Consider the following 24,603-nt stretch of genomic DNA (forward strand, 5'->3'; position numbering starts at 1 on the left):
TTATGATCACAAGAAGGAAATGAAATACTTGGAAAATTTATAAGCTTTGAGATTTGAGGAATGAATCACACAGATCCAGAACATTAAACACCATAAACACTTTTTCTTCCTTCAAAAAATGTTGTTTCCCTTGCAGAAATAGGTATCCTATTAAATATTGTTTTCTCATTTTTATTTTTATCTGTTTTTATTTATTTTTAAAGATTTTTTTTTAAATTTTTTATCTGACAGAGACAGAGATCACAGGTTGGCAGAACAGCAGGCAGAGTGAGAGGGAGAAACAGGCTTGCTGCTCAGCAGAGAGCCTGATTTGCGGCTCGATCCCAGGACCCTGAGATCATGACCTGAGCCAAAGGCAGAGGCTTAACCCACTGAGCCACCCAGGCAACCCTGTTTTCTCATTTATAAATAAATGTTCTTTTATGGACGGCAGCACAGTATAGAATAGTAAGTAGTACAGCTTGGCAGGACTTCCCACTTCTTGGCCCCTGGTCTCAGTCGTAAGTACTCCGCTCTGCTGTAGGAAGCACCTGAGCAGGTGTAGGCAATGTGTCAAAAGATGGTTTTGGCTGTGTTCCACTAACACTTCAGTTATAAAACAGAGGTGGAGCCTGGCCCATGGGCCTGAGTTGCTGATTTGTGGTATAGGGAAATGTTTAAGCATACAAACTCTGAGCCCTACTTCCGGGGTTCAAATCCCACCTCTATTTCTAACCTGCTGTGTAAGCTTGAGTAGATTACTAAGTCTCTCTGCTTCATTTTCCTCATTTGTAAAATAGGAGTGATGTTAGAAACACTTACCCCTTACAGATGCTCAGAATAAAGTGCTTTGAACAGCTCCCAGTACAGGGTAAGAGAGCAGTGACTTTAAGCCACTGTTTTACTCAATTTCTTTACGTGTGTTAGTTAGTGTCCTTATACTTATAATGAAGATTCCCAGTATTTAAAAGCCCTTATTTTTTACTTATTAGGACAAAGTATTTTTTTTTTGCATTTTCCCTGATACTAATGAATTATGAGTTTTGTGTATCAAGGAGGGAGTTTGACTTCAATTTGCAGAGATTTTCATAGACAGTTGAGGAATTTGCTCAATGGCACTGCCCTTTCACACAATTCATTTTATTTATATGTTTAATATGTGGTGAGTCAGGGAACATAAAGTGTTTTCTAAAAAAATAAAGGACTCACCAAAGTGTTATAAATATATTCTTTCAGGGTCCTACAACATCACTTAGAAAAATGAGTGGTACTGGGGTAATAAATGAGACATTTGGGGCCTGAAGCAGATGGTTTGTCTCAATAGATAATTCCTTTATATCTAGACAAAGCTCACTTACTCTATCTTATGATCTAATCATGTGTTAAGTGTTTCTGTACAGGGAGGTTTCCCCTTTTGTGAAATATACTGGCTTAACTATTAGACAAGGCATTCTTCCTATCATATGGTGAAATGTGTAGATGAGTTTGTCATAATATATAGCATATTTCAAAAAAAAAAGCAGATTTCCATTGCTATTTTTTAGCTTATAGAACTGCATCATGATTTGGCTTAGCTATTGAAACACAGTAAGCAATAAGAGTTCCTGCTAGGGAAATTCTGCACTTTTGTACAAGAGGGTTTGGGCAACATAATCACAAAATACAGAAATCCTAGGCAATTTATCTTTCTCCTCCTTGGCACAGATTCACATGATTGACATCATAGTGTCTTTACTTCTGTGGACATATTAAAAGGCTGACAAAGTTTTTGTCAATAAGCGGAGCGATCGCTTATTATACGCCCCTTGCTTTGATTCTAGAGATTGGAATCAAAGAACAAAATTGTTGTCAAAGGTTAAAAGTTAGGGATCTCCTTGTCTTTTGTATTTCCCCTAAATATCAGCCTTTTGCTGATCTACTTGCTCCTTGGGAATAAATGGAATCCTTCAGGCTCTCCTCCCATGAAGAGGACTAGGGGCCAGATACACTCTCCCTAATTCTGATGTGTTTGTGTCCTCTGAGCCTGAATTTCTCCAACTGCAGGCATTTCTTGCAGTTTTCTAAATCCCAGGTTGGCTTATTTTTGATCTAAATTGAAGCTTGAGAACAACCAATATTCACACAAAGCTTTTGAGACAAAAGAAATTGTGCCTGAATGAACACTTATGTGAAAATACTTTTATCTCTTACTCTGGCAAAATTCCTAAGGTTTAATGAGGTGAAACAATTTTCAGAAAAAAAAAAAATCTAGTGATGTGAGAACAAAAAGAAAAATATCTAAAAATAGTTAATAGGCTAACTACTTTCCTTTTCTAAACTTTGTCAGATCCCCACAATGACCAGACATTGACATTGCTCTTATCCAAAAGAATTAGGTTCATGGTTTACATTATAATTTTTTAGATTGCTATGGCCCCAAAGTAACCCAACATAAGTGTGTTAATCTATTTTTCCCCAAGATTTATATTTCTTATTTGTAAAGCAATCTTAGAATATGGTGTACTTCAAATAAGATCAAAGTGGTTACTTTTTTAATTAAGTTTTTAATTTTAATTCTAGTAAATTAACATACAATGCTATAATAGTGTCAATATAGTGTACAATATAGTGATTCAAGTCTATACATTTCTCAGTACTCATCATGATATACACTCTAAATCCCTTTCACCTATTTCCCCCATCCACCTCCCCTCTGGTGACCATCAGTTTGTTCTCTGTGGTTCAGAATCTGTTTCTCGGTTTGTCTTTCTTTCTCTCCCTTTTTTTTTTTCCATTGTTCATTTGTTTCATTGTTTCTTAGTTCATTTGTTTAAAGTCTACATATAAGTGAAATTGTATATTTGTCTTTCTCTTATTGACTTATTTCGCTTCACATTATACTCTCTAGCTCCATCCATGTTGTTGCAAATGGCAAGATTTCATTCTTTTTTTTTTATGACTGACTAGTATTCCATTGTGTATATATACCACATCTTTATCCATTCATCTATCAATGGACACTTGGGTTGCTTCCATTATTAGGCTATTGTAGGTAATACTACAATAAAATAGAGGTACATATATCTTTTCAAATTTGTGCTTTTATATTATTTGGGTGAGTATGCAGTAGTGCAATTACTGGATTGTAGGGTAGTTCTATTTTTAAATCTTTCTCCAGTGGCTGCACCAGTTTGCATTCCCACCAACAGTGCATGAGGGTGCCCTTTTCTTCACATTGTTGCCAACAGTTGTTTTTTTATGTTTTTGACTTTAGTCATTCTGATAGGTATGATGATTGTGTTATCCTGAAGGAAGTTATTTAAATATGGTTAAAACTATATTTTACCTCTGTCTACCTATGTATCATTTATCTATCTATCTCCACTTAATTCCTGCTCATCTGTACAGATGCTGGGTATTTCAAACACTGTGTGTTGCATAACACATGTTGTTTTCACATTGTGAAATTTTGAGCTTCATTGAGCTTCAGTGCTAATGATGTGAGTTTCAGATCTATTCCTTCCTTTACTTCACTTTGATATTTATATGGATGTAGGCACTGTGGCACAGAAAACTTACGGTGTCTTCTTGGGGGATGTTACTGATAGCTCTGCTACTTCAGAAGGGTCTACGGTGGTAGCAGAAAACTTGCCTTCTTGCATTAACTCAATCATAAATGGTAGGTTTTTTTTTTTTTTTTAAAGTTCACTATAACTAATGTTTGATATTTTGGAGGGCATTCCTTTCAAAAATGTTATGAGGAGTTCATGGTTCTTTTCTAAGCAACCAGAAAAACTAAAGAACTTTGTTAGCAGTAATAAAATATTGTCCCACGGTGATGTTGCTCAGAGATACTAACAGAGATAAACCTGGTGTTTCCAATTAGCAAGTGTGTTTCAGCTGCTCCTTTATGTCAAATATTGTGTGGATATTTACATTTTTTATAACTAATCGCCACAGCACCTTTGTCAGTGAGGCAGGCATTTTTTCCCCCCAACTTTAGTCACAGGATCTGAGGTTTACATCATTTTCCTCTTCTTTCTTTCTTTCTTTTTTAGATTTTATTTATTTGAGAGAGAGAGTGAGTGAGTGAGCAAACATGGGCAGCAGAGAGGGTCAGAGAGAGGGAGAAGCAGACTCCCCACAGAGCAGGAAGCCTGATGAGGAACTCATCCCAGGACCCTGAGATCATGATCTGAGCTGAAGGCAGATGGCTAACTGACTCAGCCACCCAGAAGCCCCTGTTTATATCATTTTCTAAAGTAATACAGCTAATAAGTGGTAAAGTCAGACTTAAATTTAAGTCTCGTTTCTCAATACACCACTCATTCTCATTGTCTAGTTTAATTTAGTTTAGTTTAGTGTTTTGTCTTGTTTCATTATGCTTCAAGGAGAACTTCAAACTCCTCTCCACGCTTTGAATGAGTACAAGTCATCATCCCCACACAGTTGAAATGTACCTTAAAAAAAAAAAAGTTATTAAATGAGCATATTCTGATGTTCAGCCAAAGTTTTGAGACTTGAGTGGAGGAATTTAATTTGAAAGATTAATTTTCCAAGAATTCTGTCATTCTATGATTTTTTTAAGATTTTTATTTATTCGTTTGAGAGAGAGAGAGGGCACAAGAAGGGCAGAGAGGCAGAAGAGAAAGCAGACTCTCTGCTGAGCAGGAGCCTGATGCGGGACTCGATTCCAGGAACCTGGGATCACGACCTGAGCTGAAGGCAGATGCCCAACCATCTGAGCCACCCAGGCGCCCCTCATTCTATAATTTTTTACAAAGATATTTTTAAATGAGCCTAAGCAATCAGTATTTATTTAATGATCCGGTGGTGTTATCGTCCCTTCATCTGATCCTAGATAATTTATTGCATAACCTGTCAGTGTAGACTGCCATAAATGCCACTGTCTTAACATAACCCGATCCCAACCTAAATGCAAGATGGACATAGATGATTTCTGAAGTTTTTCTTTTGTTTTTTTCTTCTTTTTCTTTCATCTGAAATTGGTAAGGTGGGAATACAGAAGGTGGTGATGAGTGATTAGTCACAATAAAGAAGAGCTTTTGCAACAATTTAAAATTTTTGAATAAGTTAGTTAGGAAGTGTCTTTATTTCCATAATTAAAAGGTGCTACATTTTCCTTTTTGTCAAATGGGGGTTTTAGCAAAGAGGTTAGAAAGAAGGTTAAAAGAATCTCTACCTAACCTTTTTAGATTCCTAGGTTCTTAGATTTCCAATACATTGACTTTAGTGGGTTTAAGAGTGTGGAGTTTAGAAATGTTTAGTCAAGGAGCCTCACCATGCTGTACCACTCTTTCTTACTACAGTGAAAATAGCTTATTAATTTCAACCGTTAAATGTGTTTTATTGACCATAAAATATGATATAGCTTATTAATTTGAACAGTTAAATCTGTTTTACCTACCATAAAATATATGTGTGTAGTTCATCTACAAGACTTTAAAGGTGGTAAAACAGTAGACACAATTGAGTTGGTCAATGTGTGTGGCTTTTTAAAAAATCTTTTAAGTACACATTGCCCCACCTTAGTGTTGTATAGTCATGTTTATTAAATGTACATATAGTAAGTATATTGTAATGACTTTTTCATATTAAATATTTAAATTTTAGGCAAGATTTAATTAGGTGTGCATTTTTTTTCAAGCTTCCAATTGCATTTTGATGAACTCCTTAGATATTCAATTATGATGTGGCAAATTTGCATAAAGTCTATTTATACTATGTGGGCTAAAGCAGATTCACTTGGTATTTTTGCTGCTGTATCGATTTACTATTGAAATGTACTGGTGGAAAATGAAGTTGCATAACTGGAAATTGGTAAGATACTTTTGTAGCTTATTAGCTTAGGGTAATGAACTGCATATCCTATTACATATTAATTGCAATTGAAAGTATTGTTTTATAATATTTAGGTGAAGTGACAACCAAATATAATTAAATTATTAAACATTGACTTGCAATGAAAATGAACACACTTACTGAAAAACATGTCTATAAAATGTAAACAATGTATTCCCTCTTGATAACTATTGTTTTTCTCTTGTTTCTTTTTTATTTTTATTTTATTTATTTATTTATTTATTTATTTATTTTATAATTTGCTGCTTGCCATTACAGGAAGTAGAGGTTTGTATTCAGCTTCTGTATTTCATATATTATTCTAGATTTTATAAGAGTCTTTACAATTTAATTACTCATATACACTCATTTCACATTCTTTTCCTCCTCAGGATGATTATTTCCACACTTGGAGTCCAGGAAAAGCCTTCGACCAGGGTAAGAATCTAATTGTTTTAAAATAAAAGACTTTACATATTTATAATCACTATATGTTCAACATGATATTTATTGTTGGTTAGATTCTTAAAATACTAAGTAGAAGAGCATCTTTAGGTAATGGAAAAGATTGTACAGTAATTAATTTCTTTACAGAATAGTGTAGTCAGTAATAAGTGAATTAGATATCATGATTATATCAGAAGGTCTTTTATTTTTAGATATGTAGCTTAGATTACTGATTTGGGCTTCTGAACTTTATCCTGTTCATTTTTGTTAGCTGATCCAAATCTCTTCATCCAGTTTTGTAATACACTCAAGTGCATTCAGTAGGACATAGATTCATTTGTGCAAAATTTCAAAACAAATGACTTTGCAGTCTGTGTTTCAGTTAATAAAAACTTTCATTTAAAACAGCATAGCCTGATAATTCTACTCAGCTCAGGTCTTAGTAAGACCCAAAAGGGTAAGTCCTATATAATATGAAGGTTTCACCTCCATACCAGTTTGTACTTCTGGTTATGTACTTGAGAAGGAGAAGCAGGAAAGATGCATGGGAAAGGAAGATGTGAAACGGAAACTTCAAGTGCAATGCAATCATAATTATATAAGTAATTAAACAGATTTGTTTGCTAAATTCTACATTATTAGAATCAGAGACTCGTCTTTTTTAAGTCTGGTACAAAAGAAATTTCTACTTTACATTAACTATAATAACCTTACAACAAATATTACTTCCTGAAGTAGGACCATTTAAAAACAGAAATCATTTTTAAGAATTAGTTGTAATATGTTATTAAGAGAATCTTAGGGAATTTTGGTATGTCCCCAAATTTTTGACTTCTCTCTGATTACCAACCTGGATGGACCTAGCTGGGGACTGTCATTAACATTGATATTTGCCTTCAGTCTGGAACAGTCATTCACAGCCAATCCTCCTTTTACTATTAATTTTTTCTGCTATACATCATGTGATTTCACTGTGATTACCCAGAGTGTTTATTTGTAGAATCTGCATTTTACAATTCTAAAAAAGTATTTTTTATTTCACTAATAATATAAGTCAAGCCAAATGTACTAAAAAACAGGCAATAAAAAAACAATGACATATAGACCGAGATATATTTGCAAACTCCCTTGGGAAATGAATTTTTATGATGGAATCATAAACCTTGAAAAAAACCAAAATTATCTGTGAAATGGATGTTAACACTTAAATTTGCAATTCTTAGTACATCCAATTGCAATGAAGATGGCTTGGGTTGTGTGTGTGTGTGTCTGTGTGTGATAATTTGTTGAACTACAATTTATCTCTTGTTCAAAAAAAATGAAAAAAAAAAAAAAAGATTACTATAAGGAGGTTTCCAAACCCTGGTAAGATTGACTTAGTTTAATTTTCAAAGAGCTTTTTAACCTACTAATTTGTCAAAAATATCATATTTATCAAAGATAAGCTCATGACATAATAATAGCTAATAGTTAGAATGCCCTATATTCCCTCACTATTCTAAGTATTCAACATATGAGTTCATTTAATCTTTGCAATAACCCTGTCAAGTAGATGAGGAAGGTGAAGCACTTAAGCTTAAACTCCTACTCAAGGTCATGTTCCTGTAAAGTGGCAGAGTCAGAATTTGGATCCAGGCAATCTGACCTCTGAGCGCCATTTCCTAAATACTATGTGACACTCTTGCTCATATAGTAGCATTAAAACAAAATGATGTATTAGTGGTATTTTGAAGTTTCTGTTTTAAAAATAAATGTTTGTTTGAGTGAACGTTAGAGCTAGTAGCTGTGCTTCTATATTTTAAATAATATTTTGTAGATTATTAGACCCAAGGTTTTAGTTGATTGAACGTATGCAGTTGATAAACATGTATGGGAAAGTTTAGTATCAAAAGAAAAAAAAGGAAAATGGAAAAAAAATAGATTGAAATGCGTGTATTTGCTTTGTATTTGTTTTGGCTTTGAGTTGTATTATCTAACCTATTGGTAGACCATACTGAGGAGTGAGAAAAATTATCCTGTTTTCATATAGCTTTGAATAACATAGACAGTGTGCATCACTTGGATAGAAGAGACTTGAGATAAGCTGATTTCTAATGCTTCTTGGTTTTTTATGACGAAAGAATATTCTGTTACGTACGATTTTCAAAATCTGATTATAGTAATCTATAATTTTTTAGAAGTATTTGTAATTTTTAATATATTTTCATGCTATATGGACATCCATATCACATATTAGTATACATTGATTTTCTGCAGTTTCCTTTTGGAGGATGTTTGCATATTTCTTGAAAAGAATAAAGAAAAAGTTGCCTTAGTTTTACATTTTTTTAGCATTGTGTTTTTTATGCTGATACTTATACCATTTTTACCACATACATTTTAAATTATATTTTGCTTTCTTTTCTACACAATGGTCCTCAAAATATGGAGAAATTAAAGGACTACTAATGAAAAAATTAATGTTTCATGACAGAAATGGTGCAGTTTCTCATTGCCAAACCCTTTCTACATGTATGCATAAATGTGCACATGCATACATACATAAGCATATACATAATTTGCACATGCATAGACACACATATTTGCATGTATAAGCTTTCTTCTAGTTAAAACTCACTGATTGTTGAGATAAAGGTTTTATAACTTGTATATGACAAATTTTTCATCTTGTGAGTTTCTTTCCATAAATCAAAATGTTTCTACATTGTTTTTGTTTTTTTGGTTTACCTGGAAAATAGTAAGAGTTTTGGGAAAATATAGTAGTTTCAAGTAAATTTCAGTAAAATGATTTTAGTGATGGTAAAATCTGCTTTATAATAAAGGAAAGCATACTGATGCTAAAAATAAATTTCTTTTTATTTCTCCAAGTAGAATTTTCTGTGCCATTACGTCTCTTCATTAGTGTGGCTAATCATGAGTTGACACACAGGAATTGACAAAGAATATTAATGAGGAGATGCATCTTCCTGAATATGACATGAAAATTTAATGTTTACTATGATCAAGTTAAAGGGGAAATGCATGGATGAACCTGGAGTGGTAGCATGATAAATATTTTAAATAATTTAATAAAGACTTTAAATAGATAGGCTGTAGCTTTAAAAAACTAAAACAAAAACAAAAACACTTTTTTTTTTCTTTTCATTTCATTAACCTTTTGCCTTGTTTTTGGTTATGGATTAATTTGATTTGTAATAGATAAGTTATGGAAATTTTTTAACAGGAATTCCTGTCAGTTTAGATAATCTACAGGTACTAAAGTGCTATCTGTACAAGGAATACCTTTTATTCAAAAATTCTTTTTCTCCATGATAGGATATTCAAGTCCCCTGAGATGAAATAGTTGGAAGCAAAATATATTTTGTATATATTTTCCTAATTTTTTTATCCAATCCAGCTTGGAGTGGTTCCACTTGGTATTCCCCATGGCAGTGAATTATAATCAATAGACTAATAGTAAAGAAGCTAAATTTAAATAGATGGAGAGATTTCAAGACAAATCAATTTCACTTTATTGATGTGTTTCTCCTGCTGAGGTGGATTTCTGAGGTACAGAAAGAAGGGAGAGGATTGTGCCTGTGGCTTAGATCAGGATCCTTCAGCCGTTTCACAGCAAACCAGTCAGGGGCTCTCTTCTTAAATCTGGACCGCTGTGCGAAGAGCAGCCTGAATTCTTCTGGCTCATTGGTGGCATGTAATTCAACAAAAGTTCCTCGGGAAGTGGTGTGCTAGGAGGCCATTGCTAAACTCAAACTGCTGAGTCTAGGCAGGAGAGAAACATGCGCCCATGTGCACCTTTTATCGATAATATCGATCTATAGGTAATATTTTATATTACCGACGCACTCTCCATTCTTGCAAGGATAGGTGGAAAGTGAGAATAAAGACTGAGCGCTTTGAACAGACAGTGGGATGCTAAGCGTTATACTTACACATTGTTTCCTCTTTTTTCACGATCAGTTCGTAGAGCTTCATTTGATTCCCATAAATTTTATCACCCTTTGCAAAACATCTCACATATACCAACAGTCAGATCCTGACATGTCCCTTTGCAATCAGTCTCTGGCTACAAAGGAAAAGCTATTGAGATTTCCTCTGGAGCTTTTACTCCCCTCAATGAACAGAGCTGTTCATTGTATTATGGCTGTAATTATTTTTGAAACTGAGTAAGACTAGTGTTTGAGAAAACACAGCCCCGAATTATCTTTCCCTTGGTAAACTATGCTACCATACTTTATAAGACATAGTACATGTGTATTGCAAAATGGAGGTAGGTGGCTCTCTCCCAGATGACTTTAATTTTCACTTGTCTACATGAGGGTCTTTTTTTGTTTGTTTGTTTTTTTAAAATGTTCTTGGATGGTATTTATTGATAGTAGTCTGAAACAATAGATAGATCTGATCCATGCTTCACAATAGGGGCATGGTAGTATCATAATGCAGCTTTGTGTCAGTACTTGGGGCCTTTGGGCATTTTTCTAGTGGAAAAATTGATGTTCTCAGAATTGCAATTCAGTGGGGACAATATGCAAAGATAATTATATGATCACAATATTTTCTAAAAATGCTTTCAATCATTTAAAATGTAAATTCTGAACTGTGATTTGATCTGAATCATTATTTGATCAACTCACAAGAATTGATTTAGTATTTTTGTATCATTTTGGACAAATTACTTGTTAGGTATTCAAGTGCTAATAGCTGTGTCAATTTGCATCCTACATTAGTTATATCATTCATGGTGGCAGCCTTGACTCATAGAAGCCTTCTAGAAAATCACACACAAAAAAGTAATATTCAACCTAGAAATGAACAGCGCCACTTCATTTGTTCTGTCAGGTTTAGAATGTAACAACTACATAAAGCATATAACCGAGAAATGTATTTTCTCTTCTTACTCAATTTTGATTTTTTTGAGAATGGTATTTAACTTGTCTTACCCCCACAGTCTAGGAAAACAAATATAGGAGTATTCCATAAAATGTAGGAATCAGGAATCCTACATTGCTCTATTCTGTCAGTGCTATTTTCTCCACTGAATAATAAATATTGCATAAAGGTTTGAATTTTTAATTTACAAGATAAAAATCAAGATCAATAATGCTTCATTTGGTTCACATCACAGTAGCTTACATACATATGTAAGAAGGCAAATTATATTTATTTCTTTTCAATGACCTTATGTTACTAAATTGTGAATCAAATTTATAGAGCAAGAAATTGATAACATATACCTTAAAGGTGCTCAGATTTTAAGAAATAAGATTTTTATCTCAAACTTTGTTAACATAGTGATAAGTATTGTGAAGATTGAAAAAAAAAAAGCAGCTATATAGGAAGTCATATATATTTTTAAAGATTTTATTTATTTATTTGACAGAGATCACAAGTAGGCAGAGAGGCAGGCGGGGTGGAGGGGGGGAGCAGGCTCCCCACCAAGCAGAGAGCCCGACATGGAGCTCGATCCCAGGACTCTGGGATCATGACCCAAACTGAAGGCAGAGGCTTTAACCCATTGAGCCACCCAGGTGCCCCAGGAAGTCATATTTTTAATAGGAAACTTCCGCTGGTTAAAAAGTTGATGTTCATTCCTGCCAACACATGAAATTTACTAAGCATTTTTATAAAAAGCACAGTTACTAATCTGGGGTAGATTCTGGGCACTTCGTGTATGTCTTTGTATGTGTGCGTCTGTGTGTTAATTTTTAAGAGTTATAATAAAATATATATAGCATAAACTTTACTATTTTGACCATTTTTATGTGTATAGGTCAGTGGTATTAATTCACATTTTTGCGAAGTTACCACCACTTTTTCTCTCCAGAGCACTTTCATCTTCCCAAACTAAAACACTATACCCATTAAATCCATTTTCCTCTCTTCCCAGTTCTTGGTACACAGCATTCTACCTCCCAACTCTATAAATTTGACTATTCTAAGTATGTCCTAGAAGTGAAATCATAGAGAATGTGTCCTTTTGTGACTGACTTATTTTACTTAGCATTATGACCACAGGGCTCATCTATGTTGTAGAATGTCAGAATTCCCTTCTTTTTAAAAGCTAAGTCATATTCTATTGTAAGTATACACTACATTTTTTTTCCCATTCATACATTGATGGTTACTTCAGTTGCTTCCACATTTTGGTTATTGTAAAGATGTAACTATGAATATTGATATACAGATGTCTATTTGAATCTCTGCTTTCAATTCTTTTAAATATATACTTATAAGTGGAATTGTTGGATCACATAGAAATTCTATGTTTAATTATTTGAGGAACCACCATATCATTCTCCATAGTGGCTGTACCATTTTACATGCCCACCAGAAATACAGAAGAGTTCCAATTTCTCCACATCCTCACAACACTTGTTTTGGGGTGTGTATGTGTATGTGTGTGTGTCTGTTTTAATAATATTCATCCTAATGAGTATAAATGTGTTCGTCTTTTAAACTCTACAGTTTATTATTTTATGCAGATACAGTTGAAAATCACAGAGTATAAGTAACACCTTATCACAATAATTCTCTTCAGTGATTCTGTTTTGTAGTACAAATAGATTTTTTGTTGAGATGACTGTTTTTTGAAGGCAATCACAAATGTCAGGGAATTTTAAGTAACCTAGTCACCTTTTCAGATCTGATGCCAGAAGCAAGTGCTAAAAAGGTTTGAGAATGGATTGTGGGTATCAAGGAAATCCTCAGAAACAAAATCATTGTTTCCATTGAACAAGTACTTCATCTGTGTCAGGTATTATAAATAAGACAATCACTGTACTAATCTTAAAAGGTAAATACGTTTCTTAATTTTCAGAGGAAACTGAAATTGAGAGGTGTTAATAAAAGTGACAAAAGTGTTGTAGTTGGGTTTGAAACCTTGCTATCAGTGGGTTAGAAGCTCATTTGCTCTTTCATTATACAACATGGCTTTAGATTTAGCTCATCTGTATGTACATATTTGGTCTGTTTCTCCACTCAGAGATACATCTTTTCCATAAAAAAAAAAAAAATGGTAGGAATGACACAGGGGAACATGGTAGCTAAAAGGTCAACCATCAGGTACACATTGGATCACATTTAGAATTGTTCCACTACAGTGGAAAGGAGGGGTTTATAACTTGTATTCTAATTTTCAGAATGGAGGAATATAGATTTTTATTTTATTTTTTTAATTTTTTTTAAGATTTTATTTATTTATTTGACAGAGAGAGATCACAAATAGGCAGAGAGGGAGGCAGAGAGAGAAAGAGAGAGAGGAAGAAGCAGGCTCCCTGCAAAGCAGAGAGCCCAATGCGGGACTCAATCCCAGGATCCTGAGATCATGACCTGAGCTGAAGGCAGAGGCTTAACCCACTGAGCCACCCAGACGTCTGGAATATAGATTTTTTTTTTTAATATTGTATTTATTTATTTGACAGAGAGTGATCACAAGTAGGCAGAGAGGCAAGCAGAGAGAGAGGAAGGGAAGCAGGCTCCCCACTGAGCAGAGAGCCTGACTTGGGCCTAGATCCCAGGACCCTGAGATCATGACCTGAGCCGAAGGCAGTGGCTTAACCCACTGAGCCACCCAGGTGCCCCGGAACACAAATTCAGTTATAGAATTGTTATCTAATAAGTACATTTTGGGGTGCATTTTCATCACTTGGGAATAACAAGCATATCTGTGAGATAAGAATGTATTTCAAAGATGTACAAAAGCTTCTAAAGTTTACCTTCTTGGAAGTTACTTTTTTTTTTAAGATTTTTTAAATTTATCTTTTTTTATTTTATTTTTTTAGTGTTCCAAGATTCATTGTTTGTGCACCTCACCCAGTGCTCCTTGCAATACGTGCCCTCCTTAATACCCACCACCAGGCTCACCCAAACGCCCTTCCCACCAAAGCCCTCAGTTTGTTTCTCAGAGTCCACAGTTTCTCGTGTTTTGTCTCCCTCTTCTTTTACTGAAATATCCTGGCCACACTTCTTACCACCTCCTTTATATGAAATGTGGAAAAGAAATATACGTGTTTTTAGTATATTAAAGTACTGATATTGAAAGTTAGAGGCAATTTTGGCCCAGCCACTTATACAGTTAAGGCAATTTTGCCTTTTAACTGTCTCTGATGTCCAGTTTGACTTTGTACATGGATAGGCTATTCCATCTTTATGTAGAAATCATTACTTGAAAGTTGCTTCTTAAATTGAAATGTTTTCTTGTGTCCAATTCTTACTCCTGTATCCTTGATCAAGAGTGAGTAAATTCATCCTTCTATATGAAAATTATGTGAATTTATGTGAGATTATGTGAACTTATGTGAAAGTAGCTAGTATGGTACTCTTTCTGGAAGACTTTCAATTGATTGATTTTAAAGTTAATGAAAGATTTTGATTAGAATTTTGAAATAGATTAGTAAATTTACTACTTAGCTCTAGATATTTTTTTTCTCTCCTCTTAGCATATTTCTTGATAATTCTACTGGGTTCTCCTCTTCTGTGCTCTAATATTGCATTGAGATAACGAAAATAAATGGTTGATAGGCAGGATAGTTGAGTGGGCATTTGATTGGATCATCTAGACGAGTTTAAATCACAATTATGGTAATAAAAGCTGTATTATTTTATGCAAGTCATCTAGTCATTCTAGAGTTGTTTTCTTTTCAACAAAATGAGTAGATTCTTATTTACAAAGCTGTGAAACTAGATAAAAAAGTATGTAAAATCTATGCATATAATAATACTTGAAATGTTCAGTATTTTTCCTTTTCTCTAATATTTTTTCTGAAGACAATTAGTAAACTTTCACTACTTAAATGTAGCGCATTTGAAAACAATGTTTTTGTCCTGCCATAATAGTTTTTTCCTTCTATACAATATTTCAATAATCTGAGTGGTCATGTAAATTGTTGGGCTTCATACTGTTAAACAATATTTATTTTGAGAGTTTTCATGAAAAATTATCTTCCTTGGCACATTTGAAGGAATTTGTAATTTTCAAGACTTTGGGTTAAACAAACTGTTACTTTATTATATTAAATAACATACATTACAATTTTATAACTAATGCAATCAAATGTCTTGGGTTTATAAGTAATACATACGGCATGGTAAAAAAGAATACCAGTGTTGGAATCAATAAGTCAGGTTTTGTTTTTCCAGCTTTTCCAGTTGTTAGCATAAAACTCAATTTTATACAATTTTAAAAAAGGACTTTTTACAAGAGTAATATCAGAAAGTCTCTCTTGATTTATTACTTCTCATTTTTTAACTTTGCACAATAAAAATATTATTGAGTCTCCTTTTTTTTAAGATTTATTCATTTGACCGAGAGATAATCAGCACAAGTAGACAGAGTGGCAGGCAGACAGAGAGGGAGAAGCAGGTTCCCTGCTGAGCAGGGAGCCTGAACACCAGGCTGTAGTGCTGGACCTTGAGATCATGACCTGAGCCAAAGGCAGCTGCCCAACCAACTGAGCCACCCAGGCACCCCAGCAAAGGCTCTTTTTAACAGACTTTTTTTTTTTTTTTTTCAGAGCCACTTAACTAATAAAAAAATTGAACAGAAAGTACAGAGATTCCCACACTCTTGCATGATCTCCCCCATTATTAATACCTCCCACCAGAATGATGAACCTACACAGACACATCTTTATCACCCAGTGTCCCTCGTTTGCATCATGGTTCATTCTTGATGTTAATATACATTCTATAGGTTCACAAATGTATAGAGACATGAGTCTATCATTATGGGATCATACAGAGTACATTACTGCCTTGCCAATTCATCCTTCCCTTCCCCTAACCCTAGGTAATCACTAATATTTTTACTGTCTCTATAGCTTTGCCTGATCCAGAATGTTACAGAGTTGGAATCATGCAATGTGTAGCCTTTTCAGACTGACTTCATTCACTTCCAGTATGCATTTAAATTTCTTCCATGTATTTCCATGGATCAATAACTCATTTCGTTTTAGCATTGAATAATATTCCATTATCCGGATGTACCACAATTTATTTATTCATGCACCTACTGAAAGACTTCTTGGTTTTTCTTGTTTTGGCAATAATGAATAAAGCTGCTATAAACAACTGTGCACAGGGTTTTTGTCTGTTTGTTTGTTTTTGTTTTCTGTTTTTTTGTTTTTTGTTTTTGGTGGACATAAGTTTCAACTCAATTGGATAAATACCAAGAAGTGTGATTGCTGAAACATATGGTAAGAGTATGTTTATTTATGTAAGAAACTGCCAAAGTGTCTTCCAAAGTGGCTGTACCATTTTGCATTCTCTCTAGCAGTAAATGAGAAGCCCTGTTGCTCCACATCCAGACACCATTTATTTGCATAGTTTATTTGCCCCTTAGGTATTTCAGTCTGTAACGCTTTCAAAGCTTCCGGAAATAAATGACCAATTATTTTTCTATTTTATCTAGAAAATCTGCATGCATGTTCAGAATCAGTTTATTATTTTTGATTATAGCTAAGTCTTGAATAGCTAAGTCTTTTTGATCTTGGGAATTTATTATTTTATTTTTTGGAGGGGGTTTTAAGTATGAAAAGCTCTTAAATATGGATAATTTTTCTTCCTACATGTTAATTTCAGATATGTTGGTAGATTAGGGATAGTACAATCAAGACATATCAAAATCAGGTGGGAACATTTTGTATAACTAGCCCCATACCCTACCCACAGCATCGTTAACTGAGGGCATGGATCCCTGTACTTTCTACTTTTCAAACTCTCCAATGAATGCATTTGTCCTGGACTGTTTTGAGCTTCAGGTTAAAAAAAAAAAAAGTTACATAACTCCTTATCCTTATTCTATTTTTTAATTTTTATTTTATTATTGCTATTATTTTATTTTATTTTATTTTATTTCATTTCATTTCATTTCTTTTCATTTTTTCCTGTTTTTGTTCTTTTAACTCAATGCTCTACAAGCAGCAAATACATCTGTTATTTTGACATATTTACTAATACATTTGATGTATCTAATTAAATGACTGAATAAAAGTCTAGAATGGAACAATATAATTTTGAGTATGATTTTATTTTATTCAAATACAAGCAGACAGATTTATTTGATATTTGCTTATTTTTGAGGAAGCAATGCTTGATTTTATTTAAGTTATAACTTACATTTACTCTTGTTTATTGACAGTAATTTGACTTCTTTTTGTAGGAACATTTTCCTAGCATTTTCTCATACATTGTTTCATTTGAGCTTTACACACAAAAAATCTTTCGAAGTTTGTAAGGGGAGTAAGATTGTTGCTAAATGCAACATGGAGAAACTGAGAATAATTTGGGTTTTGACTTGCTCAGGTTCCACAAATATTGATAAATGCAATTGTAAGTAGTATTCAGATCTCCCAGATACTATACTTGTTGTTTTTCAAGATACCATAAGTTTCTGTTAATTTATTAATAGCTTAATTGCAAAACAACTAATTTAGTTCATTTTGTTAAAGCATCATTTTCAAGAGTCTAAAAAAACAAAACAAAACAAAACAAAAAAACTTGCTATGATTTGTTAAATACTTACTGCATACCATAACCATTTAGCTTTTATTTCACTCAGTTCTCAATACTAATTTTCATTTTTGTTGCTTTTATTTTGCTCCCATTTTTATTCCTTTCATTGCTCCCATTACAATGTGAAGGACAACTGATGTTCAATGATCATTTAACTTTTTGGAATAAGAACCAGAATCCATATCTATCTCATTTGATTCCAATTTCTGAGGCTTCTCCAGATCTGGAGAAGACCCAGACCTGGATCATCATTATTGCTGGTGACTGGGTTATTTCCTTGATTGTTCATTGCAACTTCAAGTTAGAATTTTTAAGGAAATTGCTGCTGCTACTAGAGAAAGGATGGAATTCTTTTTACTTACTGAAACTTTGTATAAAATTTAATTAAGAACATTTGGTTTCTAATTTCTGATCTTTAAAATGAGAAAGTTGCAAAGAATGATTTCTAAGCTTCCTTTTATCCCCTAGCTTTTATTTTTCTAGTGTTCTGTAAACCCTGTGAATGGCATGCAAATGAGGACAACTTTGAATATAAATGTTGACATGTTGTAACACTTAATTCTGTCAATATTTTTATTCATATTATTTTAAAAAGATCAGTAGTTTGTCATTTGAAGGATGGTTTTAATTTTTAGGGAACTTTGTGGAAGTAACATTTTAAAATAATATTTGGAGAAAAATTTGTTTTCAACTTAATTTATCAAATTGATTTTAAAATAGTTTATCATCATACATGTAGTGGCTAATTATCAGTGAGTATGTATTAGGTTTATAATATTTTACAATGTTCTTATATGTTTCATATGAATCACTTTCAAAAGATTGGAAGAATGGGGCTTGCTATTGCTAAATTTGCAATTACTCAATCAGTTAATGGACTTCCCAAAGTTAAATTAGAGAACTATAATGCTAACTATTTATATTAAGTGGCAATCTAGAACTAGACTTTATGTCATTTATCACCTACTCCTGTGCCATCTCCCTGTACTATAGACTCCACAATTATTACCTATTACCTTTAAGTATCATCATGAAGACAAGTTAATTATGACTGTATTGCAGTGCAGTTTGTTGTATATCCAGTTAAGAACAGAACACCTAAAACTTAAAATAAATTTTAGGGTAAGATCGGCAACAATGTGTTTAAAACTCCAAACTTTAAGGCAAGACAAAAGGTAACATTATTTTAGGAAAATTGTGTGGACTTGGAAATCAGGTAGTACTAGGTTTGAGTCTGGACTCTACTATTTATAAGTCTTTCAAACTTGGAAAATTTAATTAACCCAAGGCCAAAGGTAATATTTGCAGATTAACATTAACTTAAGCCTTGAAGGCTTTTGAGAGTTAGTTAATAAAGAGGCAGGGGACGAGGAGATGTAGGACAACTCACAGGCTATCATTCAGTCTGAAAGCATCTTAATTATTTACGCAACAGTGTCATATGTATTTTTTTCACCCATTTTAACAATATTTTCTCAAGAACACTTAAACTTATGCACAAAAGCTTTTAACCTAAAATGTTAAGAATTCCTGTCACAAAAGATACAAACCAAAAACCAGACTCATAACTATAGAGAACAAATAGAGGGTTACTAGAGGGGAGGTATATGGGTGGGGCTCACCATGATAAGTACTCTGAACGTGTGAAATAGATGAAGGGGATTCAGAGTACTTATCATGATGAGCCATGAGTTATGTACAGAATTGTTGAATCACTATATTATATACTTGAAGCTAATATAACACTTAGTTAACTATACCAGAATTTTTTTAAAAGGTATTCCTGTCAAAAAGTGGAAATAAAGATTTCCACTTAGATTTGATAGTCTATACTGTAAATTTAGAGCACTATTTTTTATTAAATGGAGGTAGGAACTGTACCTATGCACAAGTTTCTATTCCCTACCCATTTTAAATTGAAAACATTACGAATAAAATAGAGATTAATTATATTTATATATATCTAATTTGTACACACATGTGTGTGTATGTGTGTGTGTGTGTGTGTGTGTGTGTGTGCAGTCTGCTAAGTGTTAGTCCTGGAATTAAACTGTTTCTATTAGTTAGGCTCTAATTATTAGATTTTAATCACTACTGTCTCTTATAAGAGTCAGTATTATGGGTTATTCTCCCCAAAAGATATATGTTGGCATCTTTGCCCCTCACACATATATTTGTGACCTTATTTGAAAATAGAGTCAGGTGCCTGAGTGGCTCAGATGGTTGGGCAGGTCATGGTGCCAGGGTCCTGGGATCCAGTCCCACATCAGACTCCCTCCTTGGAGGGAAGCCTGTTTCTCCCTCTCCCTTTGCTGCTCCCCCTACCTGTGGTCTTTCACTCGCTTGCTCGCTCTCTCTGTCAAATAAATAAATAAAATATTTTTTTAAAGTTTTTATTTATTTATTTGACAGAGAGAAAGAGAAATCACAAGTAGGTAGAGAGGCATGCAGAGGGGGAGAGAGAAGCCGGCTCTCTGCTGAGCAGACAGCTTGATTTGGGGCTCAATCCCTGGACCCTGAGATCCTTACCTGAGCCGAAGGCAGAGGCTTAACCCACTGAGCCACCCAGGTGCCCAAATAATAATAAATAAAATTTTAAAAAAGAAAAGAAAGTCTTTGTACATATAATCAAATTGAGATGGGATCATACTAATTTAAGATAAGCTGCAATCCAATATGGCTGATGTCTTTATAGAAAGAAGAGCATAGTAACAGATGGACACAGAGGAGAAGGCCATGTGACCATGGAGCCAGAGATTAGAATTATGCTGCTACAAACCAAGGAACACCAAGGTTTGCCAACAGTTATCAGAAGCTAGGAAGAGGCATGGAATAGATTCTCTTTCTTAGTACACAAGAAGGGGCCAATACTTCTGACACTTTGATTGAAGACTTCAAGCTTTCAGAAATGTGAGAAGATATATTCATCTCCTCTTAAGCCACCCAGTTTGCAATAGTTTGTTACCGCATCTTTAGGAAACCAATACAGTTAGTGTTATCAAAATGATGTTTAAATAATTCCTATAGGGCGCCTGGGTGGCTCAGTCGGTTAAGCACCTGCCTTTAGCTCAGGTCATAATCCCAGGGTCCTGGGATCTATTCCCACATCTGGCTCCCCTCACAGCAGGGAATCTTCTTCTCCTTCTCCCTCTGCTATTTCCCTTGCTCGTGCTCTCTTTCTCACTCTCTCAAATAAATAATAAAATCTTAAAAAAATAAATCCTATAATTACTAAATTGATTTCATTTCATAAATGTTAAGAGCTGATGTACAAATAGAGACCAATGTCTTCCTTTGATCTAAATATTAAAATAGTATATATTAATTATAACTTCTAACTCATGAATTTTAGAGTATATAACATTTTATATAAAGTGTGCATGTGTGTGTGTGTGTGTGTATTGGATGAATGTTCTTGCTTAAGCAGAATCTGTTTTTTTGGTTTTCTTTTGGAAAAACATACCTCACTCCATGGGTTTTTATAAATCAATGTCACCCAAAACCTGGAAGTGCTTATGGAACGTACATCTGACCAAATAGCACCTCCCTGGTCCCTGTTTTCAGCAAATAGTTTAGGGATGAGAACATGACTTTGGGAGATGTGCAGGCAAGTTATAGGAAAAAGAATCTCTTTTTGTAGGCATAGCTATATAATATGACACAAACCTGGAAATATCCAGAGTGACCTTGACAAGAGCCCAAGCACAGAAGTTCAGTGTTATGAAATGAAGCAAGTAGAACCTCATCCTGAATATGGTTTGGGCATGTCTGAAATGGGCTGTCACCATAGGTTCCTTTAACTTTTCTTTTTTTGGTTAAGTGAATTTTAATCAATTTCTCTCATGTCCAACTAAAGTATCCACACTCCGTAGAAACTAATCCTGGAACTCAACTGAAAGAAATCCTAAGTGTTTGTTTGTAGTTGGCTGAGATGAGAAAGGGACCAGGGCAGAGAGGTTACCCAAACCTATATAAGAAGTAGTCATGCCATCATTTATTATAGGAATACCATAACTATTCTATGGTCTGTTAAATCTGGAGTCTCATGACATGTACCTATTGAAACTGGACCTTTTCTGGACCTGTGAGTTAGTTGTGCTTTTTCCTGGAATTTTTGTGTTGATTACACATATGATTGCATATTTCTGCAAGCTTTACTTCATTTCTGTGGCTGCTCTTGTCATTGCCTCAGCACCTTAAACACACACACACACATACACACACACAAAAGTTAAAAGAAAGGACATGAAAAGCTTTTGACCTTTTTAAAACCATGAAGTTCAGTTTATGAAATTATATTTGGACAGAGGTTCAGGAAAATATTTAATTTTTCTGTCAGATTAAGTAGTTGGTGTGAACGAGATTTTCTTGAAAGGTCAGAGCCACTTCCTCTCATTAGTTGTTCTAGGTGACACATTAATCCATAACAGCTTCCTGGTTTCTCTTCTTGAGCCCTTGTGATGGAGATTTTGAGGGCCTCCTGGGAGCTTATGCTATAGCAGTGTGCATATGGAGCCTGACTTCTGAAAGTAGTGAACTCATCTGAAAATGCCTTGGGATGTTTCAAAAAGTCCTTGAAGAAGTTTGGACAGTATTACTGTAAAATCTCTGATCTGGATAATGTGAATGAAACACAGGGAAATATCCTTGCTTTCTCCCTGTTTTGAGAATGACAATGATTTGCCTCAGTGGAGAGAGAGCTAAGCAGCAATAGTCTCTAATCCCCAACCCAAAGATCTCTTCTCTGAGAAATGCCTAATTTATAAACCTAAGTCATCAGCCTGTATTACCACTTGACAAGTCAAGCTGTTTCAGGCAGTGAGAACAGAATAAGGAACTAGATCCAAAATCTCACCCAGGGAGAAACAAACATTTAAGGTATGAGACTGAAATCACAAAATACAGAGGCAATATGGACCTCTTAAAATCATCTAGTTGTTGGCATAACAGGGTAACTGGGCATCTGGAAAGCCATATTGATTTTTATTAGGCTCTAGAATGATATAAACAACGTTATGACTCTAACTGTGCTTAGCTACTGGTTGTATATTTTCATTGTAATGGGTTATGGTTGGTAGAAAAGGGTAAAAAAGAAAATTCAATTTAAGAGTAGATCCTTCTTAGAAGTTTTTTCAAAGGACTTGTTTGGAAGGCATTACCACAAGTCTTTTATTTGAGAGCCTACTGAATAACCATCTGAAACCATCCTAAATAACTGTATCAGCAAAAATATTTTAAAGTCATTTTTTGTATTTTCTTCTGCACCTGGCTTACAGTAGGACTGAAAATTATTTCTGGGTGGAGCTGGGACTCGGCACAAGACTGTGATAGAGATAAAAATAAAGAAATGAGGTCAAGGAAGACGAGTGGCATGCTTGAAGAAGAAACTCTCAAACTTTGGGTGCTTTCCACTTAATTTAGAACACAGAAGAAAAGCAGATAAAGTCAGCTGTGAAGCTGGACAGTCAGTCTTAACTATCCAGGGAAATTTGTTATTTTGGCCCATCATAAGATGTACTAAACAGAACTCAAATAGTTGAAGTAATTGTCTGTCTTACTAGGAATGTCATCTTCTATCAGTGGGTATCAGGAGGGTGATTCTGACTGAAATTTTTTTGACAAGGTATGGCAAATGTTTTTTCATAAATATTTAAAATATGAAGGAAAAAACAGGATTATTTTGTTGGGGGTTTCACTCAACACAAGGTCAAATGTAATCCTATCTTTAATGACTTTATTTAAACTGTGGTAAGGAATTTAATTCAGTTCCAACCTGGAAGAGATAGGGAAAGGAGAGGTTATTAACGTAGATGCCTTCAAAAGAATGACCTATACAGAATGATGTGGGTTTGCAGAAATCTGGGAAAAAAAAAAAAATAGTTGCAGAACTCCTGATACTATGCACAGGTTTAAAGAGAGAATATTTAACCCATGGAGAAGAGAATGAAGATTTGGCTAAACTGGAAGAGGTTAAGTTCTAGAGCCAGGAAACTAGGAAGAGTCTCATAATAAGGATTCTGGCAGGGAAAAAAGATGGAGAACTGATTACCAGTACACAGGAAATTACAGACTAGGTCTCAGGATCAGAGAGCAGGATGAGATCACATGAGAGACACATGATCAGAGGTGGGTTTGCGGAAGTAGTTTTATTTGGTTACCCTTCTGAGAATGTTAAACTGGACCTCTAGGGAAGCAGGTCCTGTAGGGGCTTCTGTTGAGCTGGCTGGTGGGGGACGTTTCCTTTTCATACCTAGGATATAGTTTCATCATCTCCTACATAATTTCGTCTGTTAATCACGACACTTAAAACAGGCCCAGCTTCAATCCATATATGGAGTTATACTTAGGTGTCATGATAGCCATATAGAAATAATGAAAGGCATAAGGCAGAAAAAAAAAAAAAAAGAAAAAAGAAAAAAAAAATCAAACCTCCAGATAAACAAAAATGTACTGCTATCTCGGGTCTATGAGGGATTATAATTATAGAAAAAAAATGGCATTTTTTTTTTGTTTTTTTGACCTTAACCCAAAAGACTTTACTCATATTCATATATATATATTTTTCTTTTTGGAGATGACTTATGCTGAAGTTGACACTCAACCCTCTCTCACTAATCACTAGTTTGTTCATTTTTTAACCTATACTGAATGGGTTCCTACAGAGTTTTAAACTGGTTTATGTAAATAATATATTTTATCAGTGAGTAGATATTAATTTGGAAATTAATACATTATTCAAAGTATGCTTAAGTATAAATGTATTTGTTGATAAAATAATTGTTGAATATATGAAGTTTCAAGATTTAAAAATTCTATATAGAGATA

General features: G+C 34.1%; 1 protein-coding gene across 3 annotated transcripts in view; it reads left to right on the forward strand.

Annotated features, from left to right (window-relative positions):
* Positions 1–24,603, forward strand: part of SPOCK3 (SPARC (osteonectin), cwcv and kazal like domains proteoglycan 3) — a 488,976-nt gene that overhangs the window by 150,571 nt on the left and 313,802 nt on the right. For 2 of the 3 annotated variants that reach the window (XM_032332597.1, XM_032332596.1), the window contains exons 3-4: positions 6,100–6,108; positions 6,213–6,258. In XM_032332597.1, the coding sequence (XP_032188488.1) occupies positions 6,100–6,108; positions 6,213–6,258 (55 nt within the window). The remainder of the gene's footprint in view (positions 1–6,099; positions 6,109–6,212; positions 6,259–24,603) is intronic. The other variant, XM_032332598.1, reaches the window with a different exon arrangement.

This window comes from Mustela erminea, chromosome 2, assembly GCF_009829155.1.
Source record: "Mustela erminea isolate mMusErm1 chromosome 2, mMusErm1.Pri, whole genome shotgun sequence".
Taxonomy (NCBI): domain Eukaryota; kingdom Metazoa; phylum Chordata; class Mammalia; order Carnivora; family Mustelidae; genus Mustela; species Mustela erminea.